Raw genomic sequence first — 18,973 nt, forward strand, 5'->3', positions numbered from 1 at the left:
TCCTCAGGGACATCGATTATTCTTAGGTTTGGCTGTTTAACAAAATCACAAATTTCTTGGAGGCTTTGTTCATTTTTTTAAATTATTTTTTCATTGCCTTTGTCTGATCGGGTTAATTTAAAAGCCTTGACTTCAAGCTCTGAAGCTTTTTCTTCTACTTATCCTAGTGTGTTGTTGAAACTTTCTGCTGCATTTTGCATTTCTCTAAGCGTGTCTCTCATTTCCGGAAGCTGTGATTGTTTTTTCTTTATGATGTCTATTTCTCTGGATAATTTTTTATCCATATCCCATTTTTTTTATTTCTTTAAGTTGATTTTCACCTTTCTCTTGTATCTCCTTGAGTAGCTTAATAATCAACCTTCTGAATTCTTTATCTGGCAATTCAGAGATTTCTTCTTAGTTTGGATCCATTGCTGGGGAGCTGGTGTGATCTTTTGGGCTTGTTATAGAACCCTGTTTTGTCATATTACCAGAATTACTTTTCTGGTTCTTTCTCATTTGGGTAGACTAATTCAATGGAGAGGCCAGATCTACTGGCCAAGCCTGCTGTTCAGATTCTCTTGTCCCATAGGGTGCTCCCTTGATGTGCTCTCCCCTTACCCCTGGGAATGGGGCTTCCTGAGAGCTGGACTGCAGTGATTGTTATTGCTCTTGGTCTATCCACGCAGCAGGGCTATCAGGCTCCAGGCTGGTGCTGTGGAATGTCTCCAAAATGTCCTGTGATGCGGTCCATCTTCAGGTCTCTCAGCCGTGGAAACCAGCACCTGCCCTGGTAGAGGTGGCAGGGGAGTGCAGTGAACTCTGTAAGTGTCGTTGGTTATACGTATGTTTAATGTGCTGACTTTCTGGAATACTGGTTATGCTAGCAGTGAAGTTGTCACATGGACACCCTCAGGACCTCTGGTTAGCCAAGATGTTTCAGGCAGTGGAATCAAGTGTTGTCTTCTCCTTCCTGGGATCAAGGTTATTCTGTCCTGAGTTGCTGTAATGGCCTGAGTTGGTTGGCCTCCAGCCAGGAGGTGGCAGTTTCAAGAGAGCAGCTGAGATGGTAGTAGGGGGCTCTAAGCTTGCCCGAAGATGGCCAGAGTATTTTGGTTTTTCAGGTAATGGGTGGGGCCATAAAGCTCCCAAGAGTTTCTATGTTTTGTGTTCAGCTACCAGGGCAGGTAAGGAAGTACTACCCAGTCAGGGCAGAGTTAGGCAGGTGTGGGCTCAGACTCTCCTTGGGTAGAGCTTACCACGGCCACTGTGGGGGATGGGGGAGTGATTTTCAGGCCAATGGGGTTATGTTCCAGAGGGGATGTTGGCTGCCTCTGCTGTGTTATATAGTTCATCAGGGAAGTGGAGGATAGCCTCACCCAGATCCCAGGCAGTTGGTGAGGTGGGTCTCACTCCTGCAGTTTCCCACTCAGACTTTGCCCCAGACTGTGAGCTACCCAGCTGAGAAAGCAAGCATGGCTTTCAGACCTCTCCCCTCCCTGTCTGCCCACTCCGTCCTCAGTAGCTCCTTCACTTGCTCACTCCTATCTACAACAGCTCCTGCCTGTCCCCTGGACTCCACTCAAGAGAATTTGTGCCCAGTTGAAACCACTACCAATTTCAGTTGAGAGTTTCCTTTACCCAGCAACCCCTCCCCAATTCCTCTGGCTGTCTTCCCAGAGGGCCCCCATGAGGTATAATCAGGGATGGCTTCCTTGGGCTTAAGCTAGAATCTGGGAGTGCGTTCGAGGCACTTCTCACTGCTACTTATACTTCTATATTTCTCACAACTACCTAAACCCGTTTCATCCCTAGGTAAGTTTAAATCCTTCTCCCGTGAGTGATCTGGAGTTTTCAGATTCCCCAGTGGGGATATGTGTTCAGAGGTAGTTTTTCCCCCTCAGACGTTGGGAACTCACAGTTTTTCACCTGTTTCTTGGAATTTACAGTGGAGGACTGCTTCTTTCAAAGGATCTGTGAATTCTTTCGGTTTTCCCGGTGTGTTTCATGGTGGTTCTTGGAGCAAAAGATCATGGTGTGAGTCCACACACTGTTCTGTCCGTACATTTTGGAGCTCCACATTCACCCTGTATCCACCATCTCACTCACCCCAATAAAATTAAAATGTGGTCTAGAGATTTTTGATAAATGACCCTGTTTCAGACTATATTTGCCACTTGTCCTGCTGGCACATTTTATGTTGCCTCACTTATCACGCAGGATAAGCCCAAGTAATGATGCAGTAAAAACCCCCAAAATCTTTATGACAACCTATCTCTGGACTTCTAGCTTAAGGAAAATAAACCCTTGTATGTTTATGCCACCAAAATCTTTTCTTCTGTCCCTGAAAGCTGGGTGTAATCCTGATTGACACAGCCCATCTTGCTTGTTCTTGAATTTAAAAAGAAAACTTCCCATTTAAAAGGATGTGTTACCCACAGTCCGTGAATGTTTTCAGGGTTTCTTACAAAGGGCTATGCAGAGAGGAAAATCCGTGTAATATTCTGTAAAGGATTCTCAATGTGTTTCCAATGATCAGCTTTACCTATATCAAAAAAAAAAAAACACTGGCCGGGCACGGTGGCTCACGCCTGTAATCCCAGCACTTTGGGAGGCCAAGGCGGGCGGATCACAATGTCAGGAGATCAAGACCATCCTGGCTAACATGGTGAAACCCCATCTCTACTAAAAATACAAAAATTAGCCGGGAGTGGTGGCAGGCGCCTGTAGTCCCAGCTACTCGAGAGGCTGAGGCAGGAGAATGGCATGAACCCAGGAGGCAGAGCTTGCAGTGAGCCAAGATCGTGCCACCGCACTCCAGCCTGGGGGACAGAGTGAGACTCCATCTCTTAAAAAAAAAAAAAAAAAAAAAAAAACACTTACTAAAAATACCTGCTATCCCACGTCTCTGTCCTCTTTCAAAATTGAAAAACTTTCCCCAGGTTTTAATAAAATATAAAGCCTTCATCCTCTGATTTTAAAAAAATTAAGTGTGGTTTTCAAATTTTTTGGGAATACCTGGGACACCTATAGCATAACATTTGTTGGGAATAAAATGAAGGAGGGGAAGAGAATATCCTGTGGTTCTGAAAACTTTATAAAAGCCTTGAAACTACCTAAGAGAATACCTCCCTACACTGAGAATTTTACAGAATGCAGCTCAAATCTTTCAAGATGCAAAACGCTTTAAAACAGACTGGAGCTTGTTCAACATTAACCTTGACAAATTCAGGTTTGTCATGTGAATGAATGAATGCTTCCACTCTTGAGAATTCTGTACCTTGAACATCCAAATTGAAGTAGGGTGGCAGAAAATTATCTTTATCTTTTGCTCTCTCCTTCCACTTTTCATCCCATCCTCATTCCCTCTTTAAATTTTTAACAGATTAAGTGAATGACTTCAACCAAAAAAAAAAAATCTAATGAAAAAGCCTCTTCAGAAGCACTGTGGGATTTCTCTGTCATCCTCATCCGTGCTCCCTAGAAGGACAGCTCTTTGCTTTATGACCGTGTATTGATCTCTAATATCTTTCTTGAGCCTTGTTTCTTCTTTGCCTCCTACAGGCAAAGGGTGAGAGTTAGATAATAGTATTAATTTTCCAGACATCTGCACATGTTTTAATGGCCTTTTGAAGTTTGAAAATAGTTTCTCTTGAGCTCACCACAGGGCTAAAATGCCATTAAGGTCTAGATTGCAACAATACATAACAATCATAGCTGTAGCGCTCTGCTTGGCAATGAAAAGAAAGCTAATTTATTTTAGTGGAGATTTGAATTAACGTTAAGTTCCTCACCCAACCAGGGCTAGTGACTCCAGGTTCTAGAGGTAAATGGCAGGACTCAGGATCCCTGAAATTCACCCATTCTTGTTCACACATGTGGGAAGTCAGAGCCACAACAGAAGGGCTCCATGCCACATGCAACGTGAGACAGAGGGTTGGGGACCAGTGAGGTTCATAACTAATTTTTAACCATAGACCATTTTTTTTCAGATCAAGGAAGCCTATGCTTCTTTCTCAGAATAATGCTTTTAATGCATAAAAGACATAAGATTATAAAGAGAGCCAATTACATTGAAATACAGTTACCAAAACATTGGAAAAACGTATACGACATGGTAATACATGTGCTTCCTTTCTAAAGCATGAAATAACAAGTGCAAGAGGCAAGTTTAACTTGATTTTTAAATAGTGATACACATACACAATATTTAGAGATATTTTCAACAACTATAATGTGATAAAATCTGTAATTTCTGTTGGAGACAAAGTCACAAGTTTATAGCACTGTAGTTTGATGCCTCCATTCATAACTGAAGGAAATACTGAATTTTGGTTCAAGTTTAATGAAACTAAAGATGCATTTTTTTCCCCTCCAAATTTATAAATGTCTTGAATTCTAGGTCACACTCTGTCGCCCAGGCTGTAGTGCAGTGGCACAATCTCGGCTCACTGCAACCACCACCTCCTGGGTTCAAGTGATCCTCCCACCTCAGACTCCCCAGTAACTGGGACTACAGGTGCACGCCACCATGCCCAGCTAATTTTTGTTTTTTGTTTTTGTGTTTTTGGTGGAGATGGGATTTCACCATGTTGGTCAGGTTGGTCTCAAACCCCTGACCTCAGTTGATCTGCCTGCCTTGGCCTCCCAAAGTGCTGGAATTACAGGCATGAGCCACTGCACCCGGCCCTATTCATGGATTCCTGAGGTCTCATGTCAGAAACTCCTGAGAATCTGCATTATCCATATCCTAGAAATTATAAGTCTGTAGAAACAAGATAATTGCTTAGATTATTCTTCCTATACAGAATTTAGCATTAGGGCTGGGTATGGAGTCACGCCAGTAATCCTAGCACTTTGGGATTCAAGGTATCCACTCTGCCGAGGCAGGTGGATCGCTTGAGCCCAGTAGTTGGAAACCAGCCTGGCCAACATGGCGAAACCCCATCTCTACAAAAAACACAAAAAAATAGCCACACATGCTGGCATGTGCCTGTAGTCCCAACTACTCAGAAGGCTGAGGCATGGGGATTGTTTGAGCTCAAGAGGTGGAGGCCGCAGTGAGCCGTGATCGTGCCACTGCACTGCAGCCTGGGCAATGGGGTGAGACCCCGTCTTAAAAAAAGAAAAAGAATTTAACATTAACTTTTAGAAAATATTTGGATAAATTTGCTTTATATTTGATGTCATTCCTGACCATTTCTTAGTGAAGCATACACTCTGAATTGTCTTCCTAAGAGTAGGGGTGGGTTCTGTGGACACAAACCGCACTGGTATTTTCTTGGCCATTGTATGGTCAGTTGTGGGTAAAGCAGCGTTGGAGGCTTTGTTACTCCGCCTTTATGTAGAGCTACCTGGCCAGGTGCTGGGAACCCTACCAGAGGCACTGACATTACCCCCTGCTTATCCAGTTGGCCAAGGTTAATCTGACATCTGAAGCTCTCTGAAAGGAAAGGAAAAATGGTTTCCAGGAGAATTGTGAGTTGCTCTTAGAATTCACCATTGGTCTCCCATGGAGCACAGTTTTAAGGGAGAATAAGTTCACATTAACCTCTTTATACACAAAAACATCAGGGAATTTCTTAGGATTTGAGAAAAGTGAGATTTAAAACCAGGAATTTTTTTTTTTATTTCTTGTAACATATTAGAGGAACTAATTTAGCTTGTCCCGTTACATAGTGATAAACCAGCATTTGATAGCAGCAGCCCGTGTGATAAAATGATTATGGCAGCAGTGAGAAAGAATCTAATAAGGAAATTGATCTGTAGATTCCAATTCTGTAAGAGCCAACATCGATCAACATAAATGTCAGTAATGAGATGGTATTGAGAACTGCCTGATTCCTTCAGATGATTCTGGAGTCTAGTGACAGATTCCAGAAGTAAATGTGAAAAGGAATTTAAAACTCTCACAGTCACTGTATGGACCAATAGCAGGCTACAAGGTACTTTGGTGCCATGTGGCATAGTTTATCTTGGTCCTGGGTAAAATCAGTAAGAAAGAAGTTGTTTAAGGATTTTCATATTGTAAGATATGTGTTGCCAGTACCACGTGGTGACAGTATAATAACAGTTGTAATTATACTTAGTAATTATAGATAGACATTTGCAGTTCAAGGAAGAGAATAGGAGAAATGTAATGCTCTTATTTATTTGTAACATTGAGAGGTCATGTCTAGATAGTGCTGTGGCAAAGGAAACTGTCAGTTCCTGGAGGTTCATCAGGAAGGGTTATATGGAGTAGAATGCTCAAGTGTTCATTTGCCATTTTATGTACCTTCATTGATTGTCTGCTCAGGGGTTTTGCTAAGAGCTGGTCCATAGCTCGGTGTCATATTAGGGACCATGGATAGTAACAGGACAAGTGTCATCCAGTTAGCTTCAAGATCAGGACAAGTGAGGAGTGTTCAGGCAAGTGAGACAAGGCAGAAATGTCAGGTGGGTGAGCAGAGAGGGAAGAATATGAAGACACTAGCTCTGCTCACCGTCACAGGAGGCCATCTTGTGAGGGAGCCAGCGTTCCGCCTCAGCAGGGAAGTCCTCCCGTACTTCCTGTCAAGGGAGGAGTGCCTTTCAGAGTATGGACAGCCCTCCTGTGGAGACAGGAAAGGAAATCCATTGAAACAAGCAGGGGCTTCCAGCAAGCTGCTCCCGACATTCTGACTGTAAAGCAACTGTGACTCAGCATTGGCAAAACGAACCTCCTGAAGTATTTACCTATCCCCACTTCCCCTTGCTACTTGTGTTTGTTCTACCTCAGCTGAACACTCTGCTGTTGATTTTGCACTTTCTTTAGCTTGCTGCCAAAAGGGTGATTCTTCAGTGGAGATGATTCTCTGGGCCCCACAAATTGTGCCCCAGGTCCTAAAAACAGCTAACAGTCTTCAAGCATTTAATTAGATCCTCACCACAACCTTATGAATCCAAGAGCTCCAACTCTTGAATTTGAAATTGCCGGTAAGCCCCTGTGAGCTAGTATTGGTATTGTTATCCCTAAAGGAAATGAAGATTCAAAAGATGAAGTGTCTTGCCCTAGTAACACAAAACCAGGATTTAAACCCAAGATTATGACGACACCTGTGGCCACCTGCTTTCCTGCCTCCCTGGTTATGGATGTAGCCATGGAGAGGGAAGCTCATTCATGAGCCCAGGATTTCTCCTGCATGTTGAAAAGCTAGTTGTATAGTTATTATCCTCTTTGTTTCAAATATGTCGGCTATAATGGAGAATTTTGGTCTATTGGATTCCAGTCAATTGAGGTATTTTGATAAGGCAGTTAACATTAGCCACAGAGTGTGGACCTGGGCTTTGCTCCAGTGTAGAGCTTGATGACGCACTGGACTTGGTGACATCTTCTGTGACTCAACCATTGGCTTTTTGAATAAGTAATTCACATGTTATACAATGAATAAATTTTTGCACATTCAAGTTAAAGGACATCTTATTTCCTTAGTTTTCTACCAATAGGAAAGGGTTTATGAAATAAATTTACCATCCCACACCAAATAGCTGAACAAGACACTATAGATTTATATGTAATAAATGTTTTTAAACCCCTGGAATTATTAACATGGGGCATTTGAGGAGAAATATTGTAGTCTCCAACCCACAGTCTAAGAAAAAAATTGTTGTCTTTAAAATTGGCTGAATACTAACAAGTGTTCAAAGCAAACCCTTAATTTTACAATAATAACTACTCTGGGGAATCTGAATTTCTCCGTAGTTTCTCAAATGAGTCTAAGACCAGCTTCTTCTTTCTATAATGCTCATTTCTTTGTAATAGTTTTTTATAGATCCATAACCAATTTCTCTGAAAAATAAGAACTCATTTTTGGTATTCGAGGTTGCAAATACTGCGCATGGCATAATATGAAAGGGAAGCTCAGGGAAAAATAACTTTGCATCTTGAAAAAAGTTTCCATCAAAGTAGTTTATGAAAATTAATCAATCTTTAGGGATTTGAGAAGATGGAATAATTTTAGGATTATGGTAACTATGGACTGTCTCAAAAGAAAATAGATTATGTTATTTATATTTATGCATTGAATATCTGCTTAATACTTCACAATTTCCACCCTAAGAGATTAGGAATTTCTCTTCACCTTCTTTCTGGGTGCCCGCTTCACAGATTCACATTGTTTACGGAACTCCAGACATGCTTGATTAGAACAGAGTGTTGTGTGTCTGTCGAGTCTGAAGCAAAAACAATGGAAACACTGTTTTATGTCTTGGGGAAGATATGCCTTTTTAGTGAAATTTCTGATGCAGTTGTAACTTCCTAATCTGTCATATAAATGTTTGCAATGTCATAGCCATGCACTTTTCTCTGAGATGTTACAATCCCATCTTTAGTCAACTCAGAGGATTTGCTGGGGAAATCGACGAGCAGTTTTGAGTTGAAAGTCTTAAGATCACTTCTATCTCAGATTCTGTTTTCAGAAGCTTCCTCTAATATGCCTGAAAAAGAAACCTGCAAAACTGAAGTTTAAATATAGAATATATTGAACAAACTAATAGAAAAATAAAAATAAATCCACTTGACTTGATGAATCCTGTGTATTAGCTGGAAACTGCCATTTGCCAAGAAATGATTTAGCTTAGTGAAATGTATTTTGCAGCTAATCCTTTAATGTCTGTTTTACATATTACCCTTCCCACTGTTAATATTGAACAATGTTGTAAGCTAGTAATTTTATGCCCTATATTTCAAATTGCTATTAGGAAGCCACATAAATAACAATTTTCAACCGCTTGTTTATAATACCATGAGGCATTTCTTACCATGGGGTAAAGTAACAGTGGATTTAAAAAACTACTTTGGGGATAAAGCTACAGGGAAACCATGATGCGGATCTGTAGAAACAAAGCCTATAAGGCAAACTGAAGTAGTAAGTTTGAAACCCTGATAATGCACAACTTAGTATTAACTATCAAGGGAAGTGAGACAATGAGCTTTCATTGAACATTCAGCCAGAGATTGCATTTATGTGATACATGTTCACAAATGTTGTAAGATGAATGGGACTCCAGCAACTTGTCCTATTAAAACCAGGACATTGAGCTGTAAAACGCAGATGAGTGCACATCATGAAAGTCACTTCCATCAACACTCTGATCGCTTTCTTATTCCAGCCCCCATGCAGTGGAAAACTGTGAGAGTCAATATTGCAGGCTGTGAAGGTCCCAGTGGTTATGTAATCTCTCAAACTCTGAATTTCATTTGTTCTAATCTTTCCTTTAATAATGTAAGGAAGCTCTCATCTTATAAATAATTCTACGTAATTTTTTTTTGGTTCTCCAAAACACCGACATGGCATTTTCCCTTCTTTGGAGGTTATCTTCCAAAGTTAAGTGATAATCATTTGGTTTCAATGTCTCCTCATTGTAGTTGCAAGAGCAGGGCCCACGTATGGTTTCTTACTGACCATCTGGATAACATATGGACCCCTTTGGTGTCACAGGAGGAGTCACTGCCTGTCTTCAGGATTAGCAATTACGGATCTCTGGAGCGCTGGTGGCTCTTTTCTAGCATGCAGCATAATTGAGGGCCCTAGACTGGCCCCCTGCTTCCCCAGCCACCCCTTTTAGGAATAAGCATACTGAGAAGGCATCAAAGCTGTGTGAATGTCCACTGTGTCTACATTTCTTCCCAGAGACCCATCTACAGTCCCTTCCTCTAGAACTTTCCTTTCTGCGCATAGATAAGAGTAATGGAGGCCCACAGCGAAGTCCAGCTTTGGGAAAAGAATGGGATAGACAAAGGAGTAGAGGAAAGCATGTATTTTGGAGAAAGTGATGGAATCAGATCCTAACTCAGCTGCTTACTTGCTCACTGTGTGACTTGACCCAAGTTCCTGATTGCTGACACATCTCTCTCACCATTCCCTTCTTGAACTTGCCTCTGTGGTCTTGCTGAACTTTCTGCAGAAAATGTCACATTCTTTCTCATCTCTGGACCTTTTCATATGCTCTTCTCAGAAAGACCTTTCTTTCTTTTTTGACCCCTGCTTTGGCCTGAATGTTTGTATCTTCCCCCAGATTCATATGTTGAAATCTTAACCCCCAAGGTGATGGCATTAGGAGGCAGGAACTTTGGGAACTGATTAGATCACGAGCATGATAGCTCTTATGAATGGGACAGTGCCCTTATAAAAGAGTCCTCAGAAAGCTGCCTTGTCCTTTCTACCACATGAGGATACAGTGAGAAGCTGCCATCTATGAACCAGAAAACAGGTCCTCCACAGACACTGGATCTGCTAGCACCTTGATCTTGGACTTCACAGCCTCCAAAACTGCAAGAAATACATTTCTATTGTTTATGAGCCACAATATTGTGGTATTTTGTTTCAGCAATTGAAAAGACTAAGACAGCCCCCTCTCCTGAGTAACCGTTTCTCGATAACATCTCTTAGCTGTGCTAAGACTTAGCTACAGCTTCTCTAGGAAGTCCCCAGAACCAGAACCCCTCTGCTAAGCGTTCCCACAGCATACTATGTTGCAGGTGCCTGCTCAGCCTGTCTGATGAGCACCTTGATGCAGGGAGTGTGCTTGTTCATCATTGTACATCAACTGCGGAAGTGGGAAAGGGAGACCCTCCTCTCCCTAACATTCAAACATGGATAAGACAATATAGTGGCAGAGAATGAGGTGCCATAGGGGCAGCCCTTAAGTTCATGTCCAGGTTCAAATCCTTGACTTAACAGTTACTTGGCCCCTCTTGTCCCTCAGTTTTCTCATTTGAAAAATGGAGTTGGTAATAGTTTCTACCTCATAAAGTGACCACAAGGGTTAAATAAGGAAAAATAATGCATATCACCTTCATCACGGCAGACAGGAGGCAGGACGAGATTGCAGCTCCAGACAAGGCAGCATGCGGAGGCTCGCATTATGAATTTTAGCTCCAGATCAACTGCAAGAACAAACCAGCAATCCCAAGAGGACTCACAGACCCTGCAAAGGAGGCGACTGCTCCTGCAGGAACCAGGAGATGCCCCAAATACTGTGAGTGCCCCAACTGCGGAAGTGGGAAAGGGAGACCCTCCTCTCCCTAACACACACCACCACTGGAGAAGCTGAAGTTCTGTTTGTGGGAGAAGTTTCTGACTTTACCTGGAGCTGAGTCAATTTAGAGAGCTGAGTGAAATACACGGGTAGAAGCAGCAGCAGAAAGGCCCTGGGAGCTTGCTGTGTCCCCTAGCAGCCCCTTCCTGCCTGGCACCACAGGGATCCATCAGGAAGGTGGCCAGAGGAGCAGGAGGTAAAACTCCACAGGAAGAAGGAAATCTCCAGCTGAACTTTGTAACATTTGAACAGGGCCAGACGCCTCCTAGCCAGAACTCAGAGGAGGGCGCAAATCTGGTTTGCAGACTCCACAGGCAGGGGAAGAACCAAGCCTTTTTTCTTTCTCAGCTGGGTGTTGGGTAGCCTGGGGCAAGTTTTCAAGCCTATCTCACCTTCCGCCTGAAAACACACTCAGTGCTGTTGAGGGGGCAGGAGGTGGGGTTGTCGGGGGGGCGGTGGGGGGGAGCATGGTAGGAGTGAGACCAGCCCTTTATTTTGCATGGGAGCTGGGTGAGGCCTGTGACTGCCGGCTTTCCCCCACTTCCCTGACAACCTGCATGACTCAGCCTAGGCACATAACTCCAGTGACCTGGGAATCTCACCCCCCTCTCCTACAGCAGTGGCAGCAAGATGCACCCAAGGAGAGTCTGAGCTCAGACATGCCTAGCCCCACCCCCACTTGATGGTCCTTCCCTATCTACCCTGGTAGCAGAAGACAAAGGTCATGTAATCTTGGGAGTTCTAGAGCCCCGCCTACTGCTGGTCCCTTTCCACACTAATACAGCTGATGCTTTCTGGAAAGCGCCACCATCTAGCAGGAGGCCAACCAACACAAAAATAGAGCATTAAAGCAGCAAAGCCAAGGACCCTCATGGAGTCCACTGCACTCCCCTGTCGCCTCCACCAGAACAGATACTCGTATCCACGGCTGAGAGACCCATGGACATTTCACATCACAGGACTCTGTTCAGACAACCCCCAGTACCCACCTGGAGTTGAGTAGACTCACTGGGTGGCTAGATCTGGAAGAGAGACAACAATCACTTTTGGCTTACAGGAAGCCACATCCATAGGAAAAGGGGGAGAGTACTACATTGGGGAATACCCATAGGACAAAAGGATCTGAACAACAACCTTCAACCCTAGACCTTCCCTCTGACAGAGCCTACCCAAATGAGAAGGAACCAGAAAACCAACCCTGGTAATATGACAAAACAAGGCTCTTTAACACTCTCCAAAAAAATCACATTAGTTCATCAGCAATGGATCCAAACCAAGAAGAAATCCTTGATTTACGTGAAAAAGAATTTAGGAGGTTAGTTATTAAGCTAATCAGGGAGGGATCAGAGAAGGCGAAGTCCACTGCAAGGAAATCCAAAAATTAATACAAGAAGTGAAGGGAGAAATATTCAAGGAAATAGATAGCTTAAAAAACAACCAAAAATTCAGGAAACTTTGGACACACTTTTAGAAATACAAAATGCTCTGGAAGTCTCAGCAATAGAATTGAACAAGTAGAAGAAAGAAATTCAGAGCTCAAAGACAAGGTCTTCAAATTAACCCAATTCAACAAGGACAATGAAAAAAAGAATAAGAAAATATGAACAAAGCCTCCAAGAAGTCTAGGATTATGTTAAACAACCAAACATAAGAATAATCAGTGTTCCTGAGGAAGAAGAGAATTCTAAAAGCTTGGAAAACATATTTGGGGGAATAATCCAGGAAAACTTTCCCGGCCTCACTAGAGACCTAAACATCCAAATACAAGAAGCACAAAGAACACCTGTGAAATTCATCACAAAATGATCTTTGCCTAGGCATGTTGTCATCAGGCTATCCATACTTAAGATGAAGGAAAGAATCTTAAGAGGCACTAGGTAACCTATAAAGGAAAACCTATCAGATTAACAGCAGATTTCTCAGCAGAAACCCTACAAGCTAGAAGGGATTGGAGCCCTATCTTCAGCCTCTTCAAACAAAACAATTATCAGCCAAGAACTTTGTATACAGTGAAACTAAGCATTATATATGAAGGAAAGATACAGTCTTTTTCAGACAAACAAATGCTGAGATAATTTGCCATCAGCAAGCCACCACTACAAGAGCTGCTGAAAAGAGCTCTAAATCTTGAAACAAATCCTGGAAACTCATCACAACAGAACCTCTTGAAAGCATAAATCACACAGGACCTATAAAACAAAAAAACAAGTTAAAAAGCAAAAACAACAAACCAAAAACTAAAGTACACAGGCAACAACGAGCCCAATGAATGCAATGGTACCTCACATGTCAATACTAACATTCAATGTAAATAGCCTAAATGCTCCACTTAAAAGATACAGAACCACAGAATGGATAAGAACTCATGAACCAACCATCTGCTGCCTTCAGGAGACTCACCTAACACATAAGAACTCACGTAAACTTAAAGGGATGGAAAAGGGGATTTCATACAAATGGACACCAAAAGCGAGCAGGAGTAGCTATTCTTAGATCAGGTAAAAGAAGCTTTAAAGCATCAGCAGTTAAAAGAGACAAAGAGAGACATTATATAATGGCAAAGGCCTTGTCCGACAGGAAAATATCACAATCCTAAATGTATATGCACATAACCCTGGAGCTCCCAACTTCATAAAACAATTACTAATAGACCTAAGAAATGAGATAGACAGCAACCCAATAATAGTGGGGGACTTCAGTACTCCACTGACAGCACTAGACAGGTCATCAAGACAGAAAGTCAACAAAGAAACAATGGATGTACACTATACCTTGGAACAAATGGACTTAACAGATTTATACAGAATATTTCATTCAACAACCGCAGAATACACATTCTATTCAATAGTGTGTGGAACGTTCTCCAAGATAGACCATATAATAGGCCATAAAACAAGTCTTAATAAATTTAAGAAAATTGAAATTATATCAAGCACTCTCTCAGACCACAGTGGAATAAAACTGGAAATGAACTCCAAAAGGAACCTTCAAAACCATGCAAATGCATGGAAATGATATAGCCTGCTCCTGAGTGACCACTGGGTCAAAAACAAAATGAAGATGGAAATAAAAAATTCTTTGAACTGAATGACAATAATGACACAATCTATCAAAACCTCTGGGATACAGCAAAGGCAGTGCTAAGAGGAAATTTCATAGCCCTAAATGCCTACATCAAAAAGACTGAAAGAGCACAAACTGATACTCTAAGGTCACACCTCAAGGAACTAGAGAAACAAGAACAAACCAAACTCAAACCCAGCAGTAGAAAGGAAATAACCAAGATCACAGCAGAGCTAAATGAAATTGAAATTAAAAAAAAAAATACAAAAGATAAAAAGATAAATGAAACAAAAAACTGGTTCTTTGAAAAGATAAATAAAATTGATTGACCATTAGCAAGATTAACCAAGAAAAGAAGAGAGAAAATCCAGATAACCTCACTAAGAAATGAAACAGGAGATATTACAATTGATGCCACTTAAATACAAAAGATCAATTAAGGCTACTATAAACACCTTTATGCACATAAACTAGAAAACCTAGAAGAGATGGATAAATTATTGGAAAAATGCATCCCTCTTAGCTTAAACCAGAAAGAATTAGATACCCTGAACAGACCATCAACAAGCAGTGAGATTGAAGTAGTAATTTAAAAATTACCACCAACAAAAAAAGTTCAGGACCAGATGGATTCACAGCAGAATTCTACCTGACATTCAAAGAAGAATTGTTGCTAATCCTTTTGACAGTACTCCACAAGAAACAGAAAGAAGGAATCTTCCCTAATTCATTATATGAAGCCAGCATCACCCTAATACCAAAACCAGGAAAGGATACAACCAAAAAAGAAAACTACAGACCAATATCTTTGATGAACATAGATATGCTAAAATTTTTAACAAAATACTAGCTAACCGAATCCAACAAAATATCAAAAAGATGGTCCACCATGATCAAGTGGGTTTCATACCAGGAATGCAGGGATAGTTTAACCTACACAAGTCAATAAATGTGATACACCACATAAACAGAATTAAAAACAAAAATCACATGATCATCTCAATAGATGCAGAAAAAGCATTCAACAAAATCCAGCATCTCTTTATGATTAAAACTCTAAGCAAAATCAGCATATGAGGGACATACCTTTATGTTATAAAAGCCATCTATGACCATCCCACAGCCAACATAATACTAAATGGGGAAAAGTTGAAATCATTCCCTCTAAGAACTAGCACAAGACAAGGATGCCCACTCTCACCACTCCTTCAACATAGTACTGGAACTCCTAGTCAGAGCAATCAGACAAGAGAAAGAAATAAAGGGCATCCAAATTGGTAAAAAGCAAGTCAAACTGTCACTGTTGGCTGACAATATGATCATTTACGTTGAAAACCCTAAGGATTCCTCTAGAAAGCTCCATTCTAGAATTGATAAAAGAATTTGGCAGTTTCCGGATACAAGATTAATGTACAGAAATCAGTAGCTCTTTTATATACCAACAGCGACCAAATGGAGAATCAAATCAAGAGCTCAACCCCTTTTACAATAGCTGCAAAAAAATTAAATACTTAGGAATATACCTAACCAAGGGGTCAAAAGACCTCTACAAGGAAAACTACAAAACACTATTGAAAGAAATCATAGATGACACAAACAAATGGAAAGACATCCCATGCTCATGGATGAGTAGAATCAATATTGTGAAAATGACCATACTACCAAAAACAATCTACAAATTTAATGCAATCCCCATAAAAATACCACCATCATTCTTCACAGAATTAGAAAAAAAAAATTCCAAAATTTATATGGAACCATAAAAGAGGCTGCATAGCCAAAGCAAGACTAAACAAAAATAACAAATCTGGAGGCATCACACTAACCAATTTCAAACTATACTGTAAGGCCATAGTCACCAAAACAGCATGGCACTGGTATAAAAATAGGCACATAGACCAAAGGAACAGAACAGAGAACCCAGAAATAAACCCAACAGCCAACTGATCTTAGACAAAGCAAACAAAAACATAAAGTGGGGAAAAGACACCCTTTTCAACAAATGGTGCTGGGATAATTGGCTAGCCACATGTAGGAGAATGAAACTAGATCCTTACCTCTCGCCTCATACAAAAATCAACTCAAGATGGATTAAGGACCTGAAACTATAAAATTTCTAGAAGATAACATTGGAAAAACCCTTCTAGACATTGGCTTAGGCAAGGATTTCATGACCAAGAACCCAAAAGCAAATGCAATAACAACAAAGATAAATAGCTGGGACCTAATTAAACTAAAGAGCTTTTGCACAGCAAAAGGAACAGTCAGCACAGCAAACAGACAGCCCACAGAGTGGGAGGAAATCTTCACAATCTATACATCTGACAGAGGACTAATATCCTGAATCTTCAGTGAACTCAAATAAATCAGTAAGAAAAAAGCAAACAATCCCATCAAAAAGTGGGCTAAGTACATGCATAGACAATTTTCAAAAGAAGATATACAAACGGCCAAAAAGCATATGAAAAAATGCTCAATATCACTAATGATCAGTTAATGCAAATCAAAACCACAATGCAATACCACCTTACTCCTGCAAGAATGGCCATAATGAAAAAAAACGTAGATGTCAGAGTGGATATGGTGAACAGGGAACACTTCTACACTGCTGGTGGGAATGTAAACTAGTACAACCACTATGGAAAACAGTGTGAAGATTCCTCAAAGAACTAAAAATATAACTACCATTTGATCCAGCAATGCCACTACTGGGTATCTACCCAGAGGAAAACAAATCATTATTTGAAAAAGATACTTGCACACACATTTATAGCAGCACAGTTCACAACTGCAAAATTGTGTAACCAACCCAAATGCCCATCAGTCAATGAGAGGAGAAAGAAACTGTGGTATATATACACAATGGAATACTACACAGCCATAAAAAGGAATGAATTAACAGCATTTGCGGTGACCTGAATGAGATTGGAGACTAACTCACGGATGGAAAACCAAATATCCTATGTTCTCACTGATATGTGGGAGCTAAGCTATGAGGACGCAAAGTCATAAGAATGATAGAATGGAGTTTGAAGACCTGGTGGGAAGAGTGGGAAGGGGACGAGGGATAAAAGATGACAAATATGGTGCAGTGTTTACTGCTCAGGTGATGAGTGCACCAAATTCTCAGAAATCACCACTAAAGAACTTACTCTTGTAACCAAATACTGCCTGTGCCTCAATAACTTCTGGAAAAATAAAAATAAAATAAAATATTGAATTAAATTAAATTAAATTTTTTAAAAATAATGTAAACACTTAGCACGAGACCTAGCCTGCAAGTGAGCACTCTATAAATGTTCATTTTTTTTTGCATAGTTTTATTTTTTCAGTTAGGTCCAAATTTACATATGGAATTATGCTTCCATGGAAAGAATGTAGAGATCTAAAAAGCAAATGAAATTGACAATACCAATCAAATACCAATAGTGATAACAATGGAATAATAATAAGGAAAGCGTGATTTTAAGTAAATGAATGAATGATGTTTGAGTCTAGCAAACAAAGATATCACATTGTATTTAGAGGTAATTATTTTTTAATTCTATATGCAGTTCATTTTACTGTCTGATTAATTTTTATTGTCATTTCAATAAGTTGTCTATAACAAATCATCATTAACCAGACTTAACTGGGTAGAATTAAGAGCATGAACTCTGCAGTCAGACTGTCCAGGGTTCAGATACTATTTATGTGACATTAGGCAAGATTTTTTTTAGCTCTGTATGTCAGTTTTTTCACCTGCAAGACAGGTACGATAGTTCTTACTGTAGGTTGTAATGAGGATTTAAAAGGATAACATATGTGAAACACACACTTAGTGCTAAAAAGAGCTCGATAAGTGTTCACAGCTATTATTCTTGCTGTTATTGTTATTATTTCCTTCCCAATTATCTGCCTCTAAAGCAGAACCTGGGAAGGAAAATCACCAAGGCAACATAATTAATTTGATGGGAGCTGCTCAAATTGTGGGCTTAACATTTAGGCAGAAATAAGCTACTTCCATAGGATTTGCCTTGTAAAAGATAGCAATGATGTTATCACGTCCTTCCTTCATAGAAAAAGCAAGCAGAATGTGGTAGGAAGAGCTTGGACTCAGAAGGAAGCAGGTCTGGGACAGAATCCTGGCCCTCCTGCTTCCTGAAATATATGTAGCATTGTGACTTCAGATGCCTTCCTTCGCTTCTGTCATCTTGGGTTCTTCATCTCTAAAAACTAACATGACAGCTTCTTCCATACAGTAGTATGAAGATTCATGAGATAAGATTAGGGAAAGGACTTCACGGAGTGTCTCTTCCCCCCACAGAGCAAGTGGTAATTCATTTCTTCCTAATAAGTGGTACATTGAACTCTAGTGACTATCAGTGGAGCTTCCAATAGGTCTGGTAAAAATAGGTCAAGTTTTGGGGTTTTTTTTTTCCCCACTAACTAATCCTTTTAGTTTGGTGAAATCAGAGGGAAAATATGTGTTCCCCCACATGTAAAAGGCAAAATCTTCAGAAAGTCAGAACTTTTCAAAAATAAAGCTTGATTAAAAATGTAAAATGCAGTGTAGATAATTGTACAAAACAGCGGGGGCAATTGGAAAGCACTTATTAAAGTACCTGTTAAAGTAATTAGTGATGAAAATGGAAATTTCAGGGCACTTCTGTGTCTCTTAGATCCCAGAATAGGCTCAGGCTGTGCTGAATCACTTCCTCCCTTAGATCATATTCACAGAAGAAGACAAAAGGGAAGCTTCAGAGAGTCAGGCTTGGCAAGCAAATGCGAGTCACTCTTCGGCTGTCCTCCTGCCCACATGTCTGACTGGCCTGCCATGGGAGCCTTAACCTTCTGTCCTTTTTCTCAACATTCTGTCACTTTGCTGTTA

At 40.7% G+C, this 18,973-nt stretch overlaps 1 protein-coding gene across 6 annotated transcripts in view; it reads left to right on the forward strand.

Moving 5' to 3' along the window:
* The window catches only part of NCKAP5 (NCK associated protein 5), a 998,748-nt gene that overhangs the window by 849,852 nt on the left and 129,923 nt on the right, over positions 1-18,973 (forward strand). For all 6 annotated transcript variants that reach the window (XM_058434310.1, XM_058434311.1, XM_058434312.1 and 3 more), the window contains one exon: positions 10,810-10,980. In XM_058434310.1, coding sequence (XP_058290293.1) covers positions 10,810-10,980 — 171 coding nt within the window. The remainder of the gene's footprint in view (positions 1-10,809; positions 10,981-18,973) is intronic.

Source organism: Hylobates moloch, unplaced genomic scaffold, assembly GCF_009828535.3.
Source record: "Hylobates moloch isolate HMO894 unplaced genomic scaffold, HMol_V3 SCAFFOLD_24, whole genome shotgun sequence".
NCBI lineage: Eukaryota > Metazoa > Chordata > Mammalia > Primates > Hylobatidae > Hylobates > Hylobates moloch.